We start from the raw sequence: 27,832 nt of genomic DNA, 5'->3' as shown, positions 1-27,832 counted from the left end.
GAATGTTTCTCAGTTTATTTACCAATGATTACCGGGCTTGAAAAACAGGAATCTGCTTTTTATTCCAGCCCACGATATTATTTCTGTTAGTGACAGACATGACATGTTTTTATTATACTTTTTTTAGTATGTTAAAAAAGAAAGAAAAGGTGAACGAAATTATGTACAGTAGCAAAAAACAGACAATTTTATACAATGATCATAAACAAATATTGTTCATAAATCTCTTGGCCATGTAAGGTTCTACCCTTACTACAGACAAAGAAAAAGAAAAAAAGAGTAAAAAACACTTGAAACGTTTTCTGTTCATGAATATTTAACCTGACTTCCAACTTATGCCTAATCCATTAGACTGGTCTGAACATCCCAACAGCCAATCAAAAAATGGCTAACGTTTTCCAGTGAACCCTTAGCTTACTGTTCTAGTCATGTGACAGTAACTTCTTTCTTTCCCAGGGTTCATTTGGAAGATTTTAGCCATTTCATTGGCTGTTGGGATGATCAGACGAGTCTTGTGGAACATAAGGAAATGCCATAGGTTTGAGGTCAGGCTAGGGATGAAAGAAAAAACATTATAAATATTTCTCATCTTTGTTTTCTAATGATCATCAGACATATTGTCATGAATTAAGTCTTGTTTACTGATTGTAAATGTTTCTCTGGTCAGTGATCCATCAGAAATGCAATAATGTGCAAAAATCATAGAGAATCGATCAATTGAGGTGCCACTGTCACTCACTACAACACTGTGCAAAAGGCACATCCTCTCAATGGAATATATATAAAATAACAATAACACTGTATGACTAAACCCGATCTTCATGATTGTTTCGTCTCTTTTTCTGATCTGAAAAAAATTAATAAATAAAATGTTTTATATCAAATGCATTCAAATAAACAAAGTATAGTTTAGCAAATAAAAATGATTGAAAACAGCAGAGGAAAAGAAAGAAATCTTTTTTTAATGACAATTCAGCTATTTGGACTTTTGTGGCTGAGAGACAGACAGACAGCGACAGAGAGACAGAGAGACAGAGACAGAGACAGAGACAGAGACAGGGAGAGAGAGAGAGAGAGAGAGAGAGAGAGAGAGAGAGAGAGAGAGAGAGAGAGAGAGAGAGAGAGAGAGAGAGAGAGAGAGAGAGAGAAGATAGATAGATAGATAGATAGATATAGAGAGGGAGGGAGGGAGGGAGGGAGGGGAGAGAGAGAGAGAGAGAGAGAGAGAGAGAGAGAGAGAGAGAGAGAGAGAGAGAGAGAGAGAGAGAGAGAGAGAGAGAGAGAGAGAGAGGGAGGGAGGGAGAGATTACAAACAGCAGAGGAAAAGAAAGAAATCTTTGTTTAAAGACACCTCAGCTATTTGGACTCTTGGTTGAGACAGACAGACAGACAGACAGGGAGGGAGGGGAAAGAGAGAGAGACAACTAGGGAAAACACCAGTAATTTTATACTTACATGTGTGTGCCCTGAATTCCATTGACAGCAGATTTCCTAGGTATGACGTATTTGTTGAGCAAAAAGTAAACTAAAGGCCAGCCCAGGAAGATGATGTGGCCATTGAAGTACAAGGATGTGTGCACCTTGGAAATAAAATACAACAAAAAGGTTAAAGTGAGCTATAATTAAATGTCCGGTCCAGCCGTAGCAACATGAGCTCATTCATTTCTCTACGAACATGAAAATAACATCAGGGAACATCGTATCCGATGACATCACTTTACACTGGTACTTTGTGTTTACTGAGCGTTGTTGTTTTTGAACCAAAAAATTATTTAAAATGAAAAATCAATGCGAGTTTGTTCATTTCTTGATGAACGTAAAAATAATGTTGTCAGGGAACATAATATCTAATGACATCACTTTATATTCGTATTTTGTGTTGTTAAGCATTATTGTTTATGAACCAAAAAGTTATTCAAAATTAAAAGTCAACTTTTGGTGTCATTATCAGCAAGAAAGTTTTAACTATAGGTAATACTAAACCAAATAACTCCGGCTGGGTCAAAGTTCGAGGTGCACCCAACTTCTGATAGAGAAGTGAACACCACAAGTCCTGTGATTGGTGATAAATGTGAGTGTGTTGGTTGTAAAAATAATTAGTTTCATCTGGGCAAAAAATGTATGCAGTTTTATTTCATCTAGCACCACTGTGTCAAGTAGCCTTGTGCTTGAAACATGTATGGGGTACCTGTAAACAAAAGTACTCGAATTTTGTGCGGAACTAGGGTAGTCATAGACGCTACCTGTTATCTCAGAAATGAGCAGCTTGACCCCCAATTTTTTCTGATTCACTTTAAGGGTGAAGGGTGGTAGTATTTATATCCGTGGCGTTTATGTTGATTGATACGCTGCAGGTAGGAGTTTTCGCCACATATGCTACTATTGTCATCTATGGGATTTGATTTGGTAGTATACACCCTTTAATTATAATGATTATCTGTTATTTGCCAATTCAGTTTGCAAATTTTTTTTTTTATTCATATCCACTAGAGCACATTGATTTATTAATTCTCAGCGAAAAAGTTAGTTTGTTTTGTTTAACGACAACACTAAAGCACACTCATTTATTAATTATCGGCTATTGGATATCAAACATTTGGTTACTCTGACATATAGTTTAAGAAAGGAAACTGCTACATTAACAAATGAAAAACGTGTGTAATTTTAGAGTTAATAAAAAAAACATGATTATTTCTGCTAACTGGGGGCAGCCATTTTGTTTCGTTTTTGTGACGTCCGGTGGTATAGCTTGGGGCGAAGTGATGTCAGCTCCGTCCATCTGCTCTATGCACAGTGTAAACAAACGCTCTAATTTACGACAAGGCGCTTCGCTTTCATCAACCTGACTTGTAAAACAACATAAATGACTTGATAGTATACTAAACTATTTAACTAAATATATTTCAATTTGCATCATAGAACGAAATGGAGTTATAGTATTTTTCATTTTTTAAAAATCCAAAGAAGAAAATGCATATTATTAGGCCTATTGGTATGCTACGACCACTCACAATACCAAAGTGATAATTTTTTTATCTTTGGGACTACGTAATTGGTCAGTTTTGTGATTTTAGATGGTAAAGTCTACTTAATCAAGGGTTTTACATAATTACTTACAGTAATAAAACAGGATGGCTGATGATTACGATTAGAGGGGTGTCTGTACGGTTAACACACCATACCCTGTGATCTTAATAAAAGAGGCACGTCTTTTTAGTGTGTCTAGACACAGTGTTTAGGGACTGTCTAAATATACACCTGCCAATCAGGAACCACAGGTACAGGCCACGGAAATAAAAGACCAATTAACTAAGAAAACACTCCGATTATTATTTCAGTATGTGGGTTAATTTATGTATAAACCATAATAGTTATTTTGACAATGGTGGTTTATTTTGTATTAAACATAATATATAATTGTTGCTGGCTTACTGGGGCGACTATTATTACAGAATATTGCGATGCATCCGCAAAAATCAGGTATGTTTTGTTTCTTCAGTTCGAAGACTAATTCCCGACGTGACTGGTTAGGTATTACGTAACCACCAGCTCGCCAAAGGGCATATTCACTGGGATGATACAAAATGGCTGCGCCCGTTATATCTAATATCCGTCACATTTAACCGTTTTAATAATTAACTATACGATTATACTTGTTGATATTAAGCAATAATGTGCATTATATATTGTTGAATATGCATACCAGGTCAAATGCCTTGATTGTCCCTTCCTTTAAGAAAGGAAACCTGCTAAATTAGTAGCAAGGGATCTTTTATATGCACCATCCCACAGACAGGATAGCACATACCACGGCCTTTAATAAATTTTTCATGAACAAATACCTTAACCCAGTTATTCCACTTGAGAAGTCCAAAGCTGATGAGAGCGTAGGACCAGGAATACTGCGTGAAGACTTTGCACACTATAAATACTGGAAACTGTAAATGAGGATAGTTCACTATTCTCGCTATACTTGGTACACGCTCCATGATAGATGTAATCTGAAATGATAAACAAAACAAGCATTGTGAGACTACTGCCAAAGCAATACATGTCCCCTACCAGGCCCAACATTTTTTTATATCTCCAATACATGTCCCCTACCAAGCCCAACACATTTTTATATCTCTTGTACTCAAGGACGATACAAGTATGTAACTGTGAAAAATGGGTAAATTGCCACGACCCTTAAACTTTATCTGTAATAGTATGTGACAGAGATATACACAAAATTTCAGCCCAATATCTCAAGGTATTGTAAAAAAATAAATCCGAAAAAATATGTGGGAGACGGATGAACAGACAGAAAGATAGACGGATGGAAGGACATGAAACCTATAGTCGCCTCCAGTTGGGACAGGTAGAGGACTAAAAACCATCAGTGTTATGGTAACTAAACAACATTGTTACACGAGCTGATATACAACCTACAATAAAATTGTGAGCTATATCAAAAAGTTATAGGCAGCCCATTTCGTTTTGTATAACCCTTTAAGACAGTAAATAATGTCCTAAATTTAACGTGCAAAGAAACAAGCATTCTGAGAGTACTGCTAAAGCAATACATGTCCCCTACCAGGGCCAAAAACATTTCCTAATTCAAAAGCCATAATACTGTCGAAAAATGGATAAATCACCATAAAAGTCAACTTTGATCTGCCACATATCTAGAGGCATTGCAGGAAAACATTTGGAAAACTATGTAGGACAGATGGACAGATGGACAAACAGACCGTATATGAAACCTATAGTTCCCTCTGGTTGAACTGGTGAGGGACTAAAAATGGGTTATGCAAACATAAACACATCTTGCACGAGCAATGGGGGAATGAAACATTTTATTACAGTAGGTGTAGGTAAACTAGACAGACAGATGAACGGACAGATTTGATAGACACACGCACACAACCAACCAACCATCCAAAACGACTGAAAGGATGGACAGAACAAGACAAATAGATGGACAGAAGGAAGGAAATGTTTTATTTAACGACACACTCAACACATTTTATTTACGGTTATATGGCATCAGACATGGTTAAGGACCACACAGACACTGAGGAAGGAAACACACTGTCGCCACTTCATGGGCTACTCTTTTCGATTAGCAGCAAGGGATCTTTTATATGCACCATCCCATAGACAGGATAGCACATACCACGGCCTTTGATGTACATTAGCTGGAGCGAGAAATAACCCAGTGGGCCCACTGTCTGGGATCGATCCCAAACTGACCACACATCAAGCGAGTGCTTTACCATTGAACTACATCTCACCCCTATAGATGGACAGAGACAGATAAGCAGACCGACAGATTAGAGACGGACGAACACAGATAGACTGACAAACAGACAGACATATAGGCAGGCAGGCAGGCAGGCAGGCAGACAGACACAGATGGACAGACGGAGATGGACAAACAAGACAATATTTGATAGAAACACACACACACCAACCAACGAACCACCCAAAACGACAGACAGGATGGACAGCATCAGACAGATAGATGGATTGAAAGTCAGACAGACAGACAGACAGACAATATTAATACACACCTGAGCCTCTGTGCTGGACATAAAGAATTCGAGAAAGAAACACATGTAGTATCCGGAATGGACGCCGTGCCACACGGCTAGAAACAGCAGCGTTAAACAGTGAGACAAGTTCTTGTTGCCCAGGAAACGCAGCCGCTTGAATATATATCTGAAACAAAGAGAGAAATGTTGGTTTAAAAACACCGTGGTACATTTTAAACTACAGCTATTTAGTGTTTAACATGTGGAAAAGAAAGGTATATATTACGAACGCATTACAAAAGGTACCAATAAATGTTCACTTCGCCTATTTTTAATCTAATTTCTCCACTTTCTCCTGGGAAGGGAGAAGTCACTTCTACTTTTTTTAATTGTAGATTAGGGCCTGTAAACACAAACATTGCGCCTACCATATGAATCCCTGTATGGTGTGATTAACACAAACATTGCGCCTACCGTATGAACCCTGTGAATGGTGTGATTAACACAAACATTGTGCCTACCGTATGAACCCTGTGAATGGTGTGATTAACACAAACATTGTGCCTACCGTATGAACCCTATAAATGGTGAGATTAACACAAACATTGTGCCTACCGTATGAACCCTATAAATGGTGTGATTAACACAAACAATGTGCCTACTGCATGAACCCTATAAATGGTGTGATTAACACAAACATTGTGCCTACCGTATGAACCCTATAAATGGTGTGATTAACAAACATTGTGCCTACCGTATGAACCCTATAAATGGTGTGATTAACACAAACATTGTGCCTACCGTATGAACCCTATAAATGGTGAGATTAACACAAACATTGTGCCTACCGTATGAACCCTATAAATGGTGTGATTAACACAAACATTGTGCCTACCGTATGAACCCTATAAATGGTGAGATTAACACAAACATTGTGCCTACCGTATGAACCCTATAAATGGTGAGATTAACACAAACATTGTGCCTACCGTATGAACCCTATAAATGGTGTGATTAACAAACATTGTGCCTACCGTATGAACCCTATAAATGGTGTGATTAACACAAACAATGTGCCTACTGCATGAACCCTATAAATGGTGTGATTAACACAAACAATGTGCCTACTGCATGAACCCTATAAATGGTGTGATTAACACAAACATTGTGCCTACCGTATGAACCCTATAAATGGTGTGATTAACAAACATTGTGCCTACCGTATGAACCCTATAAATGGTGTGATTAACAAACATTGTGCCTACTGCATGAACCCTATAAATGGTGTGATTAACACAAACAATGTGCCTACCGTATGAACCCTATAAATGGTGTGATTAACACAAACAATGTGCCTACCGTATGAACCCTATAAATGGTGTGATTAACAAACATTGTGCCTACTGCATGAACCCTATAAATGGTGTGATTAACAAACATTGTGCCTACCGTATGAACCCTATAAATGGTGTGATTAACAAACAATGTGCCTACTGCATGAACCCTATAAATGGTGTGATTAACACAAACATTGTGCCTACCGTATGAACCCTATAAATGGTGTGATTAACAAACATTGTGCCTACCGTATGAACCCTATAAATGGTGTGATTAACAAACATTGTGCCTACTGCATGAACCCTATAAATGGTGTGATTAACACAAACAATGTGCCTACCGTATGAACCCTATAAATGGTGAGATTAACACAAACAATGTGCCTACCGTATGAACCCTATAAATGGTGTGATTAACACAAACATTGTGCCTACCGTATGAACCCTATAAATGGTGTGATTAACAAACATTGTGCCTACCGTATGAACCCTATAAATGGTGTGATTAACAAACAATGTGCCTACTGCATGAACCCTATAAATGGTGTGATTAACACAAACATTGTGCCTACCATATGAACAGTGTGATTAACACAAACATCACGCCTACCGTATGAACAGTGTGATTAACACAAACATAACGCCTACTTGGACATCCAGCTGTTCGTGTTGTGGTTGAATGCCTCAATCAATTTCCTGAAAGACGAAGCTTCTTCGAGTTTTCTTAACTTCACATTCGTACACCCGTCCCACAGGGCGTTGCCATTTTCATCGGTTCCATTGTAACTCAAACCAGTAATAATAATACTACCTTCCTGTAGAAACAATATGGGAGAAAAATATATAGATTATTATTCGAGCTTGTGTGTCGTACTGATTTTACGAAACAAGTGTCAGGATCATTGTATTACCCGAGCAAGAGCGAGGGTAATACATCAATCCTGACACGAGTTTCGTAAAATCAGTACAACTCACACGCGAGTGTAATAATTTCTTTATTATCCACATTATCGAAAATATTATTTTCGTGAATAGCAAGCTAGGACTTTGTCAAAACATTTCAAACGTAACTAAAAAGAGACGACGAAACAACGTCATTTTCCTTAAGTGATGTCATTTTGATTAAGTTGTTACACTGTGAACGCCGCATTAAGTTATGACGTCACTTCACAAAATTATGTCATTCGATGTGCACGTGAAATCATTACGACACACGTGGGTCATACTGGTTATATTTCCCTGAATATCTTGAACTATGTGGATAATAAAATGAAATATGTCTCCAGTCTTTATCAACTAAAAGCTACCTTCTTTTCAAACATATATTTTTTGTATTCATTGGAACACAACCCCTCTAAACAATTTTCTGGAAGTCCTATACTGAAATAATGTAATAGTAAATTTTTGCTAACATAGCTGTTAGTGGAAATTGCCAAATAACTAAAGTTTGTTTTGTTTAACAACACCACTAGAGCACACTGATTTATTAATCATTGGCTATTGGATGACAAACATTTGGTAATTTTGACATCAGGTCTTAGAGAGGAAACTTGCTACATTTCTTAAATAGTAGTAAGGGATCTTTTATATGCATTAGCTGTCCCAAAGACAGGAAAGCAAATATCATGGACTTTGTCCAGTTATGGTGCATTGGTTGGGATGGAAAAAACCCCCACTTGAATGGATTCACCAAGGTGATTCGATTCTGCAGCACAAGCACCTCAAGCAAGCACTCAACCAACTGAGCTAACTCTTCCCCACCTCCCATTAGTAACTAATGCAATGCAGTAATGAACTCTTTCACAATCAAAGAAAGAAAGAAATCTTTTATATAACGACGCACTCAACACATTTTATTTACGGTTATATGGCGTCAGACATATGGTTAAGGACCACACATTCTGAGAGGAAACCAGCTTTCCGATTAGCAGCAAGGGATCTTTTATTTGTACTTCCCACAGGCAGGATAGCACAAACCATGGCCTTTGTTGAACCAGTTATGAATCACTGGTCGGTGCCAGTGGTTTACACCTACCCATTGAGCCTTGCGGAACACTCACTTAGGGTTTGGGAGTCGGTATCTGGATTAAAAATCCCATGCCTCGACTGGGATCCAAACCCAGTACCTACCAGCCTGTAGACTGATGGCCTAACCACGACGCCACCGAGGCCGGTCTTTCACAACCACTGGTTCAAATTGTGTCTAGAGATATAGGTACTGAATTTTTTGTTTCATAAAAAGCAGTAATTTCACAATTCAAACAAGAAGATTCCTACAAATGGATGAGTGACTTAGGATCAAGAAGTAAGCAACACAATGTATTAATATCAAATATTAAGCAATACTTACAGCTAACAACCAGGTACCAATGTACTTAGTAATCAACACTTTTCCCCAAATAAGGACATAGGCACATCGACTAAGATATCCTAATTCCTGCAAAGCAAATAAAAGTCTCCATCAGTAAACAATTTATGTTAATGTACTCTTCCAATCTATACTTGGTCTCTGGAGGTGAAGTACAATGCTAATAATATGACCAACATCTTACATTATATATTATAATTAAAAATAAATCTACTTGCTTTTTTTAGAAGGAAGGAAATGGTTTATTTAACGACGAACTTAACACATTTTATTTTGGTTATATGGCGTCGGACATATGGTTAAGGGCCACACAGATATTTAGAGGAAACCTGCTGTCGCCACTTCATGGGCTACTCTTTTCGATTAGCAGTAAGGAATTTTTTATATGCACCATCCCATAGACAGGATAGCACATACCATGGCCTTGTGGTACTCTGGCTAGAGCGAGAAATAGCCCAATGGGCCCACTGACACAGATTGATCCCATATCGACCGCGCATCAAGCAAGCGTTTTACCACTGGGGTACGTCTCGCCGTTGCATTTTTTATACATTTTTTAGAAAGATAAAAAGAGCAAATTTTAAAAATTTATTTTGTCTATATATTAACATGTTCATAAACACACTCAAAATACGCATATCATCCTTCTTATCTTTTTTTCAAAGTAAAAATAACCATGTAAGTTTTCCTATTATAAACTTGTTTATATTACATCTTCTCATAATTAATAATACATATTTGCTCATAGTCACAATGAAGCTTAGAATATGAAAAAACAAAACAAACAAAAAAAAAACCACCCCCAACAACATCAGAGAAATCTGTTTTTACTTAGCCTAAGATCATGAAATGTATAAACAGGCTAAAGCAATACATGTCTCCTACCGGACCCAAAATATTTGCATATCTCATAAATGCAAGGGCCATAACTCTGAAAAAAATGGTCAAATCCACATGAAAGTTAAACTTGATCTGTAACAGTACATGATAAAGCTATATACAAAATTCCATCTCAATATCTTTTGTCACTGCTAAAAAAGGGTTTGGAAAACGAACTTTCATAGTTCCTAAGTTCAAGGGCCATAACTCTGGCACAAATGGGAAAATCATCATGAAGGAAGGAAATGTTTAACGATGCACTCAACACATTTTATTTACGGTTATATGGTGTCAGAAATCACCATGAAAGTCAAACTTGATCTGTAATAGTACATATTGAAGCTATATACAAAATTTCAGCTTCATAATTCGAGGCATTGTGGAAAAAAAAGTGTCTGGAAAACAATATGGGACAGATGGACAGACAGACAGACAGACAGACAGACTGATGGCAATGAAACCTATAGAGGACTAATAATCTGGGTAGCTCCCAACATACCCAGGTGATCACTACTGGAACAGTAATACATGTGTGTATTAAACAAGTACTGTACTTTTTATTTACAAAAGACTACAATGTATGTCATATACTTACCATAAAATCATCAGAAAGCATGTAATTTGTAGGTATGAAGTAAACTCCAATTTGGAATAGAGCGACGTATAACATCCCATAGAGGAACCTCGAAATACCCGCATTCACACTGAAAAAAACAATACATATATATCACTGTTACTGCCGGCTATCAGCTAATACACACAGATCTTACTGCTGTGATTATACTCTGTTAGTCCAGAATATTTTAGCTTTGACCATGCTAAAAATTACAAGTTATTTTTGCTTTCTCAGACCTCTACGTTAACTTTTCCATCTAGGAGCCACATGGTACCTACTTTTAATTTTGATATAGGTACCAGTGATTTCCCTAGAAATTAGGCAAGGCATGGTGGACCAAACACTTTTGGGGCATTTTCACCATTTTTGGGGCACTTGTTTTTCATTAAAAATACACAAAAAGTAATTAAAATAAACATTAATGTAATTTAGGTACTTGCTTTAATAAATGAATGGCAGAAGATATAAAAGGCATATTTTATTAATTAATAATACATTTTTTGGTATTTTATAAAGTCAATTTCAGAATTAATTACTGAAAAAGGTTTGTTTAATCTCAGGGCAGCATGGTGCTGATTGAGGCAAGATGGTGCTAGACTATTGAGGTATGGTGCTGCACCATGCTAAAACAACCTAGGGAAAACACTAGGTACTATGAAATGTCTAAAGCGCCAAATGAAAAAAATGGTTGCATATCCGTCGCAACATAGGGGGCTGTTTCTTTGTCAGACCTCGCCATGAGGGGAATGATTAATTTAATCACTCCAGTACAGAACAAACAACAGAACAAGTTTATTCAATATTAAGGCCACAGGCCCAAAATACACCAAAACAACCCATGATATATATTTTGTCGCATGCAAGTGGTTTACTTACAAAACATCATCACTTAGCTTTCTTATCACAGATACCTGATATAAAAACAATGACAAATTGTATAGCAATAGTTCATTTGTAGATGACATTAGCGTCACAAAAAATAATCAAAGGTGGTAAATGCGAATATTTATTGATAAAATAAAAAAGAAACTTTTTTCTTAAGTCCGTATACATTTTACACTCAAGTAGTACTTGTACATTTAATCACTCCCTTAACTTAGATCATGAACAGCCAGTTAAGACATTACCATACTAATAATTTTGTAGCACTTAATGATTTCAAATTCACATGCTAAGGGGAGCTAAAATTTACATTTCCCTGAACTAGTCTCAGAGGAGTTGTGTTAGCTCCCTTTAAACATGGGGTCTGAGTATATACAAGTTAAGAGATGGCTCAATGTTTACAAACCACACATACAGTACCAGTGTTCGAAATAAGCACTTATCTGTTTGTTCTGACAAATGAAAATCTGCTTGGACAAACAAGATGTACCTTCGTAGTTGTCCAGTGGACAAGTAAAAATATTTAATGACGTTTCCTTTTGAGCAATGAAAAACACCATCCTTGTACTTGAATAAAACAACCTATTTATTTAGACATGTGAAAATATTGTCGGACAAGTCAATTTCTAGATGTATTTGTCTGGTGAAACATTCTTCTTATTTCTATCACTAGGTACACAAACAAACAATGGAGAAACTTGGACCGTATTTCTCTTTTAGAAATACTTAGTCTGACATCATACCAGTCCACTAACATAGGGGGAATATGACACTGTATGATGTCAGGTTAAGAAGAAAAGAAATAAAGACATCTAGGCATACATGTAGGTGGCTGCTACCAACCACGGTTGGGCAGCTGGTGCTCACTTGCACCAACCAGTGCAGGCGGTCCCTCCTCCCCCCCCCCCCCCCCCCCCCCCCCCAACCTTTCCTGTCCTGCATGGAGGAGCCGGCCTAGGCCGGCTCTTGTGCCCAAGACAGGCGTGCGCTACAACAGCTTGCTCTGAATGTGCATGTAAAGCCCTATGACCTGATGTAGGTGGCCAGTCTTGTTGACTGCAGTAAGTGCAGATCTCGTGGGTTACTGGGAGGTATCACTTTGGCTCTTCACCACTCCCATGTGACTAGTTCAAGGACAGTGAAATTTAGTTCCTCTTAGTATGTGAATTTTTGTATAAAAAATTACAATACTATAGAACTAAATATCAATGCTCAATATACACGAGAAAAATACTCTTGATGTGAACAAAACTGAGAGGAGTGATTAATTGTGATCCATAATTAGATTACGGGGAGCCACTTGAGTTATAGTGTCTTATGATATCACTATTTATCAGCACGAGTTGATAAAAAATCTGAGGCTTGCAGAGGATTTTCATACTTTTATCAACGAGTGCTGATAAATTATGATATCATAAGACACAAAGGTGGGGGGGGGGGGGGGGGGTGTATTCTTTTTATCATCCATTGTCATTCTTTTCATTTGCGACCATAATAAATAATTCTTTGAAACCTATGGAGTGTTATAAGAAGCCATATCTCCTAGGAGAATATCGCAGAAGATACCGCAAATTACAGTGCCAGCGACATCTCCTACAAAAGCCTCTAATGGATGATAAATTACCATATTGATACCAGATAAACTGACGTGATAAGGGGAGCTACACGTGACTCCCTTGAACTAGTCTCATGAGAGTGAGAATGATAGCTCCCCATAAACGGTAAACTCCGAGTAACATCATAAATGGCTTCTATAATCTAAGTTAGGACAGCAATTAATCACTCCCTCAATTCTTTTACCGAGAGGTCGGAGAGTGGATTGTTGGTTTGGCCACAGTAAAATGTAAATGTCACCAATTGCTGGATGAACCAATTACAGGCCCTAGAAGCTGTTACAAATAATTTTAGCTGCAGGAACAAACTATGGGTGGTTAGTTGCCTTTGTTGGTGAGTCGCGTACTGTAGTGTTGTTTTCTAGTGATTCTATCTGCCTTCTCCATCTTTTCATATTTATATATAGAGGCTATTTCATGGGGTTTTTTCGAATACAATTGTTATGTCAACGAGTGATGTGTGAAAACCATATTTTCATGAAATGTGAAGAATTGAGTGAAAATATGGTTTTCACACATCACGAGTTGACATAAAAATCGTATTAAAAACACACCATGAAATGGTCTATTTATTGTATACATATTTCCTAATTTTTGACAATATCTTTCACTTTTTGTCAATATCCTATCGAAAACACATAACGCCATGATATATTTCTTCCAGTTGAACATTTGCTGAAAATTTACTTGACCATGGAATTTTTAAAAGAAATATGAATAAAAATTATCTTTATTTATTTATTAAATTAATAATTATTTAATAATACTGTACTGCTGTGCAAACATATCTGAAAAAGCAAACCTAAAAAAACCCTCACAAAAACAAAACAAATCGAACGCCAAGTTTAACTTTAACTTAAACTCCATGACAGGACATTGTATATCATTATTTATCTTCGTATTCAGTCAGTTTTAAGATATTTGATCAGAAATGCACTTCATATCCATTTTTATAGGTACAATTGTTTAATTTACTTTTTTATTTTTCAGATATGATCAGATGCATTAGTAATCATCAAACTTTAAATAAAAAGTAGCGACACTGGCCACAATAATCAAAACTAATAATTTACAAGAGAGACAACTGAATCATCAACTTGTTCACAAAAATATAAATATATTACTATATTTTCATTGTAACTGAACTACAGTGAAAATATGACTTTGGATCAACACGTGACCTCCCTAGATCCGGTCGACCACGGGTCACTACCCCCGGGCAGGACCGCTACATCCGGGTACGCCACCTTCGGGAACGATTGACTACTGCCACCTCCACAGCCGCAGCAATACCAGGTTTGCGCAGGATATCCGACCAGACCGTACGGAACCGCCTACGTGAGGTAGGAATTCGTGCCAGACGTCCAGTTCGAGGTGTCATCTTAACACCACAACACCGACTGCAGTGGTGCCAGATTCATCGACAATGGCCTCAACTGCGATGGAGACAGGTGTGGTTCAGTGACGAGTCCCGATTTCTGCTCCGACGTCATGATGGAAGATGTCGCGTGTATAGGCGTCGTGGTGAACGTTATGCGGCAAACTGCGTGCAGGAAGTGGACAGATTCGGCGGGGGTAGTGTCATGGTGTCACACACACACACTGGCAGAACTGACCTGGTCCACGTGCAGGGCAACCTGAATGCACAGGGCTACATTGACCAGATCCTCCGGCCACACATCGTTCCAGTTATGGCCAATGCCAACGCAGTGTTCCAACATGACAACGCCAGGCCTCACACAGCACGTCTCACAACGGCTTTCCTACAGAACAACAACATTAATGTCCTTCCTTGGCCATCGATATCACCGGATTTGAACCCAATTGAGCATCTATGGGACGAGTTGGACCGACGCCTCCGACAGCGACAACCACAGCCCCAGACCCTGCCCGAGCTGGCAGCAGCCTTGCAGGCCGAGTGGGCCACCATCCCCCGGGACGTCATCCGTACTCTGGTTGCTTCAATGGGCAGGCGGTGCCAGGCAGTTGTCAACACACGCGGAGGCCACACCCGGTATTGACTCCAGATGACCTTGACCTTGGTGGTGTGTCCTATCACTTACTCACAATGGACTAGAGTGAATTGTGAACAATCCTGCAACATTTGGTAATTATCGGACTCACCATTCAATAATTAAATCAATTCTCCAAATGTTACGACAATGTGGTTTTGCGTTTCTTCTTTTGAAGAGTATATTACGTGATTACTACCTTTCATTATGGAATAATGTAATCAACGACCGTCTACCTCCTAAATGACGATGTTTGCTAGTAGACGTTTTTTCTAGCACAGATTTCTGGCACCTTTCTACTGGTTGATTGAACTAGAATAAAGTTTTACGTCTAAAAATGGATCAACACATGGCAAATACAGCTTGATATACTGTTTCTCATTTCATATAATTGAGTGTTTGTAATTAAGTAAAACTATTCTAATTATAAACTAACAATAAGCTTGATTTGCGTTCGATTTTTGGGGGTGCATTTAGTATAATTTGGTCAGTAGCAAGGCCTAGGAAAAATTATCTTTATAAAAGCCAGCAAAGTGATGAGTGTTTTATCCATTTTGAGGTATAGATAAAACCAAGACTTAACATCCATCTACAAAACTAATTACCTATCCGGGGGTCCTTCTTGTTCTTTAGCAAACTTGTGCACAAAATCTAGATACATCCTCATTGGAAACTGAAATTTAAAAAAATCTAGATACATCTCATTGAAAATTGAAATTAACAAAAATCTAGATAAATCTCATTGAAAATTGAAATTAACAAAAATGTACTAGATACAACCTCATTAAAACTGAAATTAACAAAATCTAAATACATCCTCACTGGAACTGAAATTAATGGAATCTAGATACATCCTCTTTGGAAATTGAAATTAACAGATTCTAGATGCATCCCCAATGGAAATTGAAATTAAAAACAAATCTAGATACAACTTCAGCTGAAACTGAAAACAGCAGCTGACAACAAATTAAACATGTATTACATGTATATACTTGCAACTGATGTATTTAGGGTTTTCATTTTGTGAATGCTTTGGACCAATAATAATAATTTTATTAAACTGATCAGTTGTAAAATGTAAAATGATTAGCAAACGATTTGTATCTATTTTTAAAGACTAATTCTTTTTTTATTATAAAGTGACCGTACTTTCTTTGAAACTATCAGAAATTACTTTAAAAACAATTTTTATAAAAATGCACAAAATTGAAAGCACACAGACACACACGTGAAGTGATACCGTATTTGACCAGGAATAAGCCAGGAAAGGAATTTACAAATAAGGGTCTAATTCCTTTGCTTTTCATAAGAAGATGGATATTTACCTGAGGTCCAACAAGGCAACCTCCAAAGAACATAGAATGTCCAGTCATCTCCAGAAAACTTGGTACCCGCTTAATGGCCGTCTTCTTCTGGTCTGCTGACAACTCTCGCTACAAGACAAAATGTTTATAATTGCATTTAGCAGAGATGTCAATGTCCTGGGACAAAAAACTCCAGAAATCTTTGTTTGGTCTTAACAAGTAGGTCAGGTTATTGGGAGGCTTTCATCAAAGAACAAGAACCAAACTAAAGTAAAAGTAAAATTTGTTTTATTTAACGATGCCACTAGAGCATATTGATTTTTTATCTTATCATCGGCTATTGGACGTCAAACATATGGTCATTTTTTAGATGAAACCCGCTGTCGCCACATAGGTTACTCTTTTTTGATAGGCAGCAAGGGATCTTTTATTACAATTAAAAATCCCATGCCTTGACTGGGATCCGAACCCAGTACCTACCAGCCTGTATTCCGATGGCTTAACCACTGTGCCACTGAGGCCGTTCTCAAAAGAACAGAACCAGTTTTCAGGTGACACAAAAATCTGGAATTTCTGACAATTCTAAAGACTTCTCCAACTCTGTTTAGTCATAATCACACATCCATAAATGGCCAAATGGTTGTTTGCCTTTTAGGGTGGGAGAGGGAATGAATGAAAGTTTAACAAATCCCATCATATTGTCAACCCTTCAACCTCCCCCGCCCCCAAACACACACACATACTATCTGATATAGGTGCTTCCAAAACCCTCCATGATAAAAACAAGTATATTACATTGTACAATTAAGAACTGGAATTATCAATATGTTTACACCATGAAACAAACAGAATTTAAATTTTTAACAGAAACTTTATTTTTAACAATACGTTACATTTTTGGAAGCATACATACATGTAGGTACATTGTACGCATGTTTTTTGTTCCTGATGCCTTCCCCACACCCCATCGTTTCCGTCTGGGTATGTGTACTAATTAAAGAAAACCTCATACTACGTGGTCCAGTAAAAAGGGGAGATAACTCATGGATGATAACAAGAATCTTCAAATTTAAAGTTATGCTTTTATTTCATAACTGAATTAGCACACCATCCAAAACTATTTAAACACCAAAAATAACCACTATCAATGTAAGAAACTGACATATTGTAAGAATAAAAGATAAAAGACAAAACAAAAAATAAGACAAAGAACAAAACAAATGACAACACATTTATAAAAATTCACATTTTAGGGGTTTACCGGTCTCAATGAATAACATCATGACACATGATTTTCCTGATTTACAGTAGTCAGCTTTATCTAAGATATATGCATCATATGGAATCGTTTACATTAAAAAAATAATAATCAAGTTATTATGTCAAAAATAAAATAAAATGCAGTTAAAATTGCAGAAAGTTTTGAAAAGATGCAGGTAAACATGTTGACTTTTCCAAGTTACCTGGGCTGGGATTTTCGAAGCAATCTTAGCCTACGAAATCATAAAATAATCACAAGCTATGACGTCACTATGGCATGTGCTGTAGTGATGTCACAACCTACAATGGTTTTAAGATTTCGTAGCACTAAGATTGCTTTGAAAATACGGGCCCTGGTGTTATATGTCTAAACATCGACTAGCCAATGATTAACAAATCACTGTGCTCCAGTCTATTATTAATGACATCACTGTTTATTTACCTCATCTTTGTGGCCATCATACAGGTCAAACACGAGCCCGGTAAGTCTGAGAGTGAGAACGCAGTGCGGTATCGTCCATGTGATCTTGTAGACCGACCCGTCGGTTAGTTCCGAGAAATATGCAATCAGAAGGTAGAGCTACAAAACAAGAAAGAAATGTTTTATTTAATGACACACTCAACACATTTTAATTACGGTTATATAGCGTCAGACATATGGCTAAGGACCACACAGATACTAAGAGAGGAAACCTGCTGTCGCCACTTCATGGACTACTCTTTCCAATTAGCAGCAAGGGATCTTTTATATGGACCATCCCACAGACAGGATAGCACATACCACGGCCTTTGATATACCAGTCATGGTGCACTGGCTGTGACGAGAAATAGCCCAATGGGCCCACCGACGGGGATCAATCCCAGACTGACCGCGTATCGAGCGAGCGCTGTACCACTGAGCTACGTCCCGCCCAGCTACAAAACAAAAGAACACACAGACACGTGAAATATTTAGTTGTTAAGCAGATCTGTAACACAGGGAAGGAAGAAAGGAATGTTTTACTTTTATAACGCATTCAACACATTTACGGTTGTACGGTGTCGGACATGTAGTTAAGGACCACATAGATATTGAGGGAGGAAACCCACTGCCACCACACAACTCTTTCCAGTTAGCAGCTGGGGATACTTTATATGCAGCATTCCACATAGATAATAATACACATTAAGGCATTTGTTAAACTAGTTGTGGAGCACTGGCTGGAACGAATGAATAAACGAACGAACAATTGAATATTTAACAACACTCCAGCACAAAAATACACATCGGCTATTCAGTGTCACAAATGGTAAGTATATATAATTATGCAAAACCAGTGTAATGGCTGGAAAAAGAAAGAAAGAAGTGTTTTATTTAACGACGCACTCAGCACATTTTATTTACGGTTATATGGCGTCAGACATATGGTTATGGACCACACAGATTTTTTTAGAGGAAACCCGCTGTCGCCACATAGGCTACTCTTTTACGACAGGCAGCAAGGGATCTTTTATTTGCGCTTCCCACAGGCAGGATAGCACAAACCATGGCCTTTGTTGAACCAGTTATGGATCACTGGTCAGTGCAAGTGGTTTACACCTACCCATTGAGCCTTGCGGAGCACTCACTCAGGGTTTGGAGTCGGTATCTGGATTAAAAATCCCATGCCTCGACTGGGATCCAAACCCAGTACCTACCAGCCTGTAGACCGATGGCCTAAACACTACGCCACCGAGGCCGGTGTAATGGCTGGAATGAGAAATATCCTGATGTACCACCGATGCATTGCAATCTTAGACCAATTGCGTATCAGGAATGTGCTTTACCACTGGGCTACATCCCACTTCAGGAAACAGGGAGGTATCCAGGATTTTTTCAGCAGGGTCCCTTAACTCATGGAATTGGAAAATTTGCTTGATTAAATCTCAACTTAGATGGTTTTTAGGCCACTGAATGATGCAATTAAATTAAATTATCAGGACAAACAGCAAAACATTTTAATGGGTGATATGTAGGTTGGTAGGTAACTAGTTTAACATGCTCATATACCACTAGGGTTTCGAACACGCCTATCCCGAGTCCAACCTCCGATAAGCTTGGGGGCCTGACTCGGGACATTCTTGGGTGAAACAGCCCACCAACAGTAATTTTGAGCTTGCCAATGGAAATTTTTTGAAAGTGACTTTTGCTGAAAATAAACATGACTTTAAAAAAACTCACATCCATCGGTAATGCTCCCAACCTATGTCAATTTATATGTCACCGAATCCAATTGCCATCAGTGGCATCTGTAAGTTTGACCCTGTGCTTAGCTTTACATAAAACTTATTTCATGGATGACAAGTATAGTAAACAAATTTATCTCCCATCCCCTAAGTATGACTAATAGTGGGATATCCCTAACACTGCAAAACTATTTTTTAATTGTCACACGTGCTTACCATATTAAAAGAAAATCCGAGGAAAACAGACAGCCGAGTCCCGGGCGATAACTGGATTATTACATAGATAACAGAAATGTTGACCAGAAGGTTTAAAATCTGAGGGCCTGAAATAAATGTGAAGCATTAGTAATCAAATCATAGATACACATACATGTATATACAGAACAACTAAAATATGTAAATATCTTTTCTTCTTTCAAAATACAATTCAGGCTGTGAATTTAGCACGATTCTGTGCTTTTTTTTTGGCAAATTTCAAATTTTGGGTTGGAAGATTATGAGAAATAATAAATTATATTTATGACGGTTGGTCTCGTAAAACCCCCACAAAAACAGCACAAATTAATGCCTGAATTAACTGGGTATATAGACTGTCAACATAGGCCTATAATGTTCACAAGACATTGATAAATTTAATGTTTTCAAAACTAAATTAATATTTCTAGGTGGGGTTTTTCCCATTGTACATGTGTGATGCATGTGCGTGTAGGAGAGAGAGAGAGAGAGAGAGAGAGAGAGAGAGAGAGAGAGAGAGAGAGAGAGAGAGAGAGAGAGAGAGAGAGAGAGAGAGAGAGAGAGAAAGAGAGGGGAGAGAGAGAAAGAGAGAGAGGGGGGAGAGAGAGAGAGAGAGAGAGAGAGAGAGAGAGAGAGAGAGAGAGAGAGAGAGAGAGAGAGAGAGAGAGAGAGAGAGAGAGAGAGAGAGAGAGAGAGAGAGAGAGAGGAGAGAGAGAGGGGAGAGAGAGAGAGAGAGAGAGAGAGAGAGGAGAGAGAGAGGGGGAGAGAGAGAGAGAGAGAGAGAGAGAGAGAGAGAGAGAGAGAGAGAGAGAGAGAGAGAGGGGGGGGTGAGAGAGAGACTTGGAAGAGCTTATTACACAAGATTGCACATGCTTTATCTGCACTGATCAAACAGTAAAAAGTAGAGTTGCACCAACTGATCAATAATTGGTCAATAATTGATGAAATGTACATTATATGCTTTCGTGAACTTTCATATCTGTTTGCTATTTTATGTTAAAAAAAATTGAGATATTGTGTTTTCTTGTATTAAGGTTTTAATTATTAATAATCTTATAAGACATTAAAAAAAAATTCAGATAATGTTTGAAAAAATAAGTTAAATGTTAATTTATTAAATAAAATGTATTATTTGCATTCTTTAGTTCTGTGCCTTGTCACCATTGGAACCCATTGCAGGCACTGAATTTGGGAATTGTTTTAAAGGATTTCACCAGAATTGTAAAATTGTATAATATAAATATTTTGTGATTTCATGTCATAATATTATGCTTTCAACCAACAATCCGGGATTTGCAGTAGCGTAGGATCCTACTAAATTCACATCCTCATTAAAAACTCTTTTTCAGTAACCATGATAATGGTAGATTAAAGGGACATACCCGTACCCTAGTTTTTAAACACTAAGGCATATTTTTCACTATTAACGCTGTTTATGATCACTGAAATCAAACATTACTTAGATTTTATTGTTTAGATTATCCATTTCCGTACAACCTAAGTGTTTCTGGTTATCCTGGTGTTCCAAATACCACAATATGCATTTTTACCATATTTTTAAAAGCACATGCGTCTGAGAAGTAACCATTATGGAGTCACGTTTTTGTCTATTTTTAAGGGTATTTCAATGTCACAGACTCTTGTTTCACTCTGTTGTATCCAAATTTGTTACATGTTTGTAAATTAACCAAACTTAGTGTCCACTTTTACGGGTTGAAAGTAGAGTCTAGGTGAACATTATGTCTTAGTGTTTAAAAACTAGGGTCTAGGTGAACATTATGTCTTAGTGTTTAAAAACTAGGGTCTAGGTGAACATTATGTCTTAGTGTTTAAAAACTAGGGTCTAGGTGAACATGATGTCTTAGTGTTTAAAAACTAGGGTCTAGGTGAACATTATGTCATAGTGTTTAAAAACTAGGGTCTAGGTGAACATTATGTCTCAGTGTTTAAAAACTAGAGTCTAGGTGAACATTATGTCTCAGTGTTTAAAAACTAGGGTCTAGGTGAACATTATGTCTCAGTGTTTAAAAACTAGAGTCTAGGTGAACATTATGTCTCAGTGTTTAAAAACTAGGGTCTAGGTGAACATTATGTCTCAGTGTTTAAAAACTAGGGTCTAGGTGAACATTATGTCTCAGTGTTTAAAAACTAGGGTCTAGGTGAACATTATGTCTCAGTGTTTAAAAACTAGAGTCTAGGTGAACATTATGTCTCAGTGTTTAAAAACTAGGGTTATGTCTTAGTGTTTAAAAACTAGGGTCTAGGTGAACATTATGTCTTAGTGTTTAAAAACTAGAGTCTAGGTGAACATTATGTCTTAGTGTTTAAAAACTAGAGTCTAGGTGAACATTATGTCTTAGTGTTTAAAAACTAGGGTCTAGGTGAACATTATGTCTTAGTGTTTAAAAACTAGGGTCTAGGTGAACATTATGTCTTAGTGTTTAAAAACTAGGGTCTAGGTGAACATTATGTCTTAGTGTTTAAAAACTAGAGTCTAGGTGAACATTATGTCTTAGTGTTTAAAAACTAGGGTCTAGGTGAACATTATGTCTTAGTGTTTAAAAACTAGAGTCTAGGTGAACATTATGTCTTAGTGTTTAAAAACTAGGGTCTAGGTGAACATTATGTCTTAGTGTTTAAAAACTAGAGTCTAGGTGAACATTATGTCTTAGTGTTTAAAAACTAGGGTCTAGGTGAACATTATGTCTTAGTGTTTAAAAACTAGGGTCTAGGTGAACATTATGTCTTAGTGTTTAAAAACTAGAGTCTAGGTGAACATTATGTCTTAGTGTTTAACTAGAGTCTAGGTGAACATTATGTCTTAGTGTTTAAAAACTAGGGTCTAGGTGAACATTATGTCTTAGTGTTTAAAAACTAGGGTCTAGGTGAACATTATGTCTTAGTGTTTAAAAACTAGGGTCTAGGTGAACATTATGTCTTAGTGTTTAAAAACTAGGGTCTAGGTGAACATTATGTCTTAGTGTTTAAAAACTAGAGTCTGTCCCTTTAATAATGTTATAAGATATATAGTCCACTGGACTTTTGGTTCTGTGACTTTGCCTACATGCTACTGATACATTACTTGAAACAACTGTTTCCATTAAATATGAAGGTCTTGTGTTAAATAAGTATTTTTTGTCAGTCTTTGAGCAGAGTAAACAGAATACAACAGTAAAGAATTCAGGGGTGCACCAACGGAAATAGAAAGGAAGAGGTCTTGAATAAAAGAATAGTGTGTGGAAACTCATATATAGGTTACCACAAATCACACACCTGGCAACACATTCACGAAGTTTATAATAATTCATGTCATTACTACTACTAGTAGTGTTTACACTGGAAAGAATTAATTTTTAACCAATTTTTTAAAATATGAAGAATATTTTTTTGAACATGATTGAAAAATAAGGGCTAAATTATACAATACCTAAATGTTGTAGCTATTTGGTATTAAAATTAGCAATTGGCTAATTTGGCAATGGGCAAGGTGAGACCTGCATGACTATAAAACTCTTCATAGACCCAGTGATACTGCTCTTCATTCAAAGTTCTAATAGTATTGACAATTAAATGTATATTTTATATTTGAGAAACACAATTTAGGAGTTACCATTGTTTAATCTTATTTTGTGGAGAACGAAGTACCATATTCAACTTTTCTGACATGTGGTTTCGACCATTCTTATCTGACTTCAATTCCTGGAGAAGTAACTTTGTAATAATAGTTGGTTTAGCGTAATCCAATCTACTTAGAGATATCTCTTTACAAATTATGGTAAACCATTAAGCCTACAAAATGCTAACAATGTAAATCATATAATAAAAGTATATACAGTGAAACCTCTCAAAAACGGACCCTCTGTAACTGGAATTCTCTCAAAACCAGACCCTCTGTAAATTGGAATTCTCTCAAAACCAGACCCTCTGTAAACTGGAATTCCCTCAATACCAGACCCTCTGTAAACTGGAATTCCCTCAAAACCAGACGTTTTTCATGATCCCTTTTTAAATATCTGTGCAGATGAGAACCTGTTTAAACTGGATACCTCTTAAAACCAGACTTTGTCCGAATGTGTCCGTTTTAGAGGAATTCCACTGTATATGAGAAGTCTGTAACATATTATTATTATTAATTATAAAAATGACACAAAATATTTACCAAAGCAAAAGTAACCAACCAAGAGGCCACTGATGGTAAAAAAAATGTGTTTGACGGTCGCGCTTTGTGTGTGCAAAATCGATCTGTAGAAGAAAGCAAGTGGATAACCTGAAAAAGATAATTAAATATTTTATCCATACATGTATCTTTTTCAAAAACAAGTATAAACTCTTAATATATTTTAAAGTCCACAATATATATGTACTAGCAATAGATTTTGTAATATTTTAAATTAACAGGCTTCATATCTTGAGAAACATGCTGAGACATGCATTAAAAATTCTACTCCTTACATGTTCAGATGAGAAGGAATAAAGCGCAAACAATTTGTACATGTATAATTTAATCGAATAAAAAGGTTGGCTAATGACACACAAATACTGGTATTAACACTGTAATTTTATACATAACAATAATAAACATAAATTACCAAAAATGTAATTCAAACTTCATGTGAACAAAATTGAGGGGAGTGATTAAGTGATCTTGTAACTTAGATTATGGGGAGCCATTTAAGATATTACCATACTGATACCATATATATAAATTCACATGCTATGGGGAGCTAAAGTAATAGCTAGAGTACTAGCTCCCCTTGAATGTTGAGGTCTGTAATTATAAGTCAACAAAACTATGATTACAAGTACTTAATTAAATTTTAATCAATATATGTAATTCAAAGTTTTTATGTACTCAAGTAACTATCACAATTTTATTCTTCTTGGGACAAATTTGTAGATAAGGCTTATTGCAGATCGATTAATTTTTTAATCCATTGTGGAACAACAATAGTTTTTAATACACACAGTATAATGCACTAAGGAGATGTACACATGTACATATATGAAGGGATCTGTTATTTGCGCTCTCCACAGGCAGGATAGCACAAACCACGGCGTTTGTTGAACCAGTTATGGATCACTGGTCAGTGCAAGTGGTTTACACCTACTCATTGAGCCTTGTGGAGCACTCACTCAGGGTTTGTAGTCGGTATCTGGATTAAAAATCCCATGCCTCGACTGGGATCCGAACCCAGTACCTACTAGCCTGTAGACCGATGGCCTAACCACGACGCCACTGAGCCCGGCCATGTACATATATATTATATGTACAACTTCAAAGTTCATTCTTTAACCTTATATGTTATCAACTAGTACAAGCAGCTAGAGTCAGAAACCTGACATCTTTATCTTAAAGTTAAACACAAGGTCAACCTGGTTTCGGTTTGGGGTGTGGGGTTTCTTCTTGTTATATTTATAAATACTAGTCATCCACATGTAAGTATAGTGTCACAAATGAATTTAAAAATTATCAAATTAAAGTTCTAGTGATATTGTCAGATTTATGAAACCAGGCATTGTGTTTTAAGGTAGGCTATTGCAGATGCTACATTGTATGCCACTGTCAGCATAAAGTGACAATACAAACCACCTGCCTAGCTCAAAATGAGGTTAAAAAAAAAAAAAAATCAACAAGATTTAGGGCTAGGCTCGACTGATTAGCATTTTACATGGACAGTGATGTTTCTCTGTGTCTATATTCTACTCAAATAAAAAGTGTCCATACATTTATTGAGTCCACGAACGGAATATGCAGTAAATAACTAATACATTTTTTTTTATAGTGGACGAATTGTCCAAGAACAATTTTTGGTTGTGGACAAATCGTCTCGAGTTCAATAGTGGACAATTTATTAGTGGACGAATCACCTGTGGACGAATCATCTGCATCCCGTTACCGGTATTGTCAGATATCAAGATCTCATTCACAGGCTAATGATGTCAGGCATTCGTAAAGATAAACATTTACACATCAGGTCCTTGGCTTCGGTTTAGTAAATTTGACCTCTGAAAATCAATATAAACCCACAGCTCCTCAACCGATTGCCAAACAATATTTAGTATAATACAGCACTTCGTTATACTGTTAAGAGGGACTCCAACACCACTAGCCACCTGAGAATTAATGTCACCACGAAACACGCAAGCACTATGGCTATACACCAACAGCAACAATGTCGATTAAAATACGTGACTGATAAACGTAGCTTATGGAATACCTGCCAACAAGGACAACAGAAGTCGGATAGCAATTTCCTCTGCTCCAATGGTACTGGCTAAAAACGAAGTTATTCTTGAAAGAACCATGCTTCTCAATTCACTGTAATAAGGAAATAAAACGTATAAATAGTGTTTCGTCAGTAAGTCTTTGACAACACAAAACTCGACCAAACGACCAACATGTGCTACACTTGCTACGTAAAGCTGACTGCCAGTGACCTCACACCAGTCACTTTTGTGACCGAAAATGTACGAACGTCTGTATCAACATTCGGGAATATTCGGAACACGATTCGCCAAAGTGGTTCTCTACTCTACTCTATTTTTTTTTTTTTTTACATTTGTTTTTCATTTTTCTTTTACTAAATGATATATCATGTCTAATGAATGAAGAATCAATATAATTATAAAATATTAATTTAGGTAGTGTTATAATCATTTGGCGCAAAGTAACTCCCAAGACCAAAATTGATTAATATTTCGTCAAAACATAAATGCCTTGGAAAGTAATCCAAAAGGTCAGATCTTAACCTACTTTCGCAGAACTACTACTACTAGTACCGTAAAATCTCTGCAACTCGTTACAATAAGAAATCGTGCAATAGTTATACCACATCTTTATGTTTTTCGAAAGGTGTTTTGTGGATACAAAGTAAAGTTTGTTTTATTTAACGACGCCGCTAGAGCACATTGATTTTTTATCTTATCATCGGCTATTGGACGTCAAACATATGGTCATTCTGACACTGTTTTTTAGAGGAAACCCGATGTCGCCACATCCTTTTCTACAAATGAAAAAAAAAAAATTGGCGGGTTTCCTCTATAAGTCTATAGGGGCGGGACGTAGCCCAGTGGTAAAGTGCACGCCTGATGCGCTATCGGTCTAGGATCGATCCCCGTCGGTGGGCCCATTAGGCTATTTCTCGTTCCAGCCAGTACACCACGATTGGTATATTAAAGGCCATGGCATGTGTTATCTTGTCTGTGGAATGGTGCATATAAAAGATCCCTTGCTAATAATAGAAAAATATAGCGGGTTTCCTCACTATTACTGTGTCAAAATGACCATATGTTTGACATACAGTAGCCGATGATTAATAAATCAATGTGCTCTAACTATAAGTTTATATGTCAAAATTACTGACATCCAATAGCCATGAATCATTGACATCATATAAAATATATTACAACGTCATCGTTGTCGTCTTTGTGTGTGCGTGCGTGTGTGTCTGTATATGTGTGTGTATGTGTGTGTCTGTATGTGTATATATATATATATATATATATATGTGTGTGTGTGTGTGCTGTCCGTCTGTGTGTGTGTGTGTGTGTGTGTGTCTGTGTGTGTTTGTATGTGCGTGTATATGTACGTGTGTGTTTGTGTGTG

General features: G+C 37.0%; 1 protein-coding gene across 1 annotated transcript; it reads right to left on the bottom strand.

Moving 5' to 3' along the window:
- LOC121390169 (lysophospholipid acyltransferase 5-like) lies at nucleotides 1-26,615 on the bottom strand. The gene is made up of 13 exons (XM_041521920.1): nucleotides 26,445-26,615; nucleotides 24,386-24,493; nucleotides 20,209-20,315; nucleotides 18,230-18,367; nucleotides 16,549-16,656; nucleotides 15,829-15,896; nucleotides 10,696-10,804; nucleotides 9,204-9,290; nucleotides 7,502-7,668; nucleotides 5,556-5,703; nucleotides 3,843-4,001; nucleotides 1,456-1,580; nucleotides 1-847 (listed from the first exon to the last, which is right to left on the bottom strand). The coding sequence occupies exons 1-13, from the start codon at nucleotides 26,530-26,532 to the stop codon at nucleotides 820-822; spliced, it is 1,440 nt and encodes a 479-aa protein (XP_041377854.1). The 5' UTR covers nucleotides 26,533-26,615; the 3' UTR covers nucleotides 1-819.
- Between the last annotated feature and the right edge of the window lie 1,217 nt (nucleotides 26,616-27,832).

The sequence above is a fragment of the Gigantopelta aegis genome, chromosome 15 (assembly GCF_016097555.1).
Source record: "Gigantopelta aegis isolate Gae_Host chromosome 15, Gae_host_genome, whole genome shotgun sequence".
Lineage (NCBI taxonomy): Eukaryota > Metazoa > Mollusca > Gastropoda > Neomphalida > Peltospiridae > Gigantopelta > Gigantopelta aegis.
The sequence above is the reverse complement of the archived record's forward strand: the minus strand, read 5'-3'. Positions and strand labels throughout refer to the sequence as shown.

Bases quoted from the DNA above. Each gene is read 5' to 3' on its own strand.
- LOC121390169 (XM_041521920.1), bottom strand. From the start codon at position 26,532: ATGGTTCTTTCAAGAATAACTTCGTTTTTAGCCAGTACCATTGGAGCA. The intron at 15,897-16,548 runs GTAAATATCCAT...TTTAAATTTCAG, and splicing joins GTTGCCTTGTTGGACCTCAG to TTTCCAATGAGGATGTATCT. The intron at 1,581-3,842 runs GTATTTGTTCAT...TTTATTTCCAAG, and splicing joins AGTGGAATAACTGGGTTAAG to GTGCACACATCCTTGTACTT.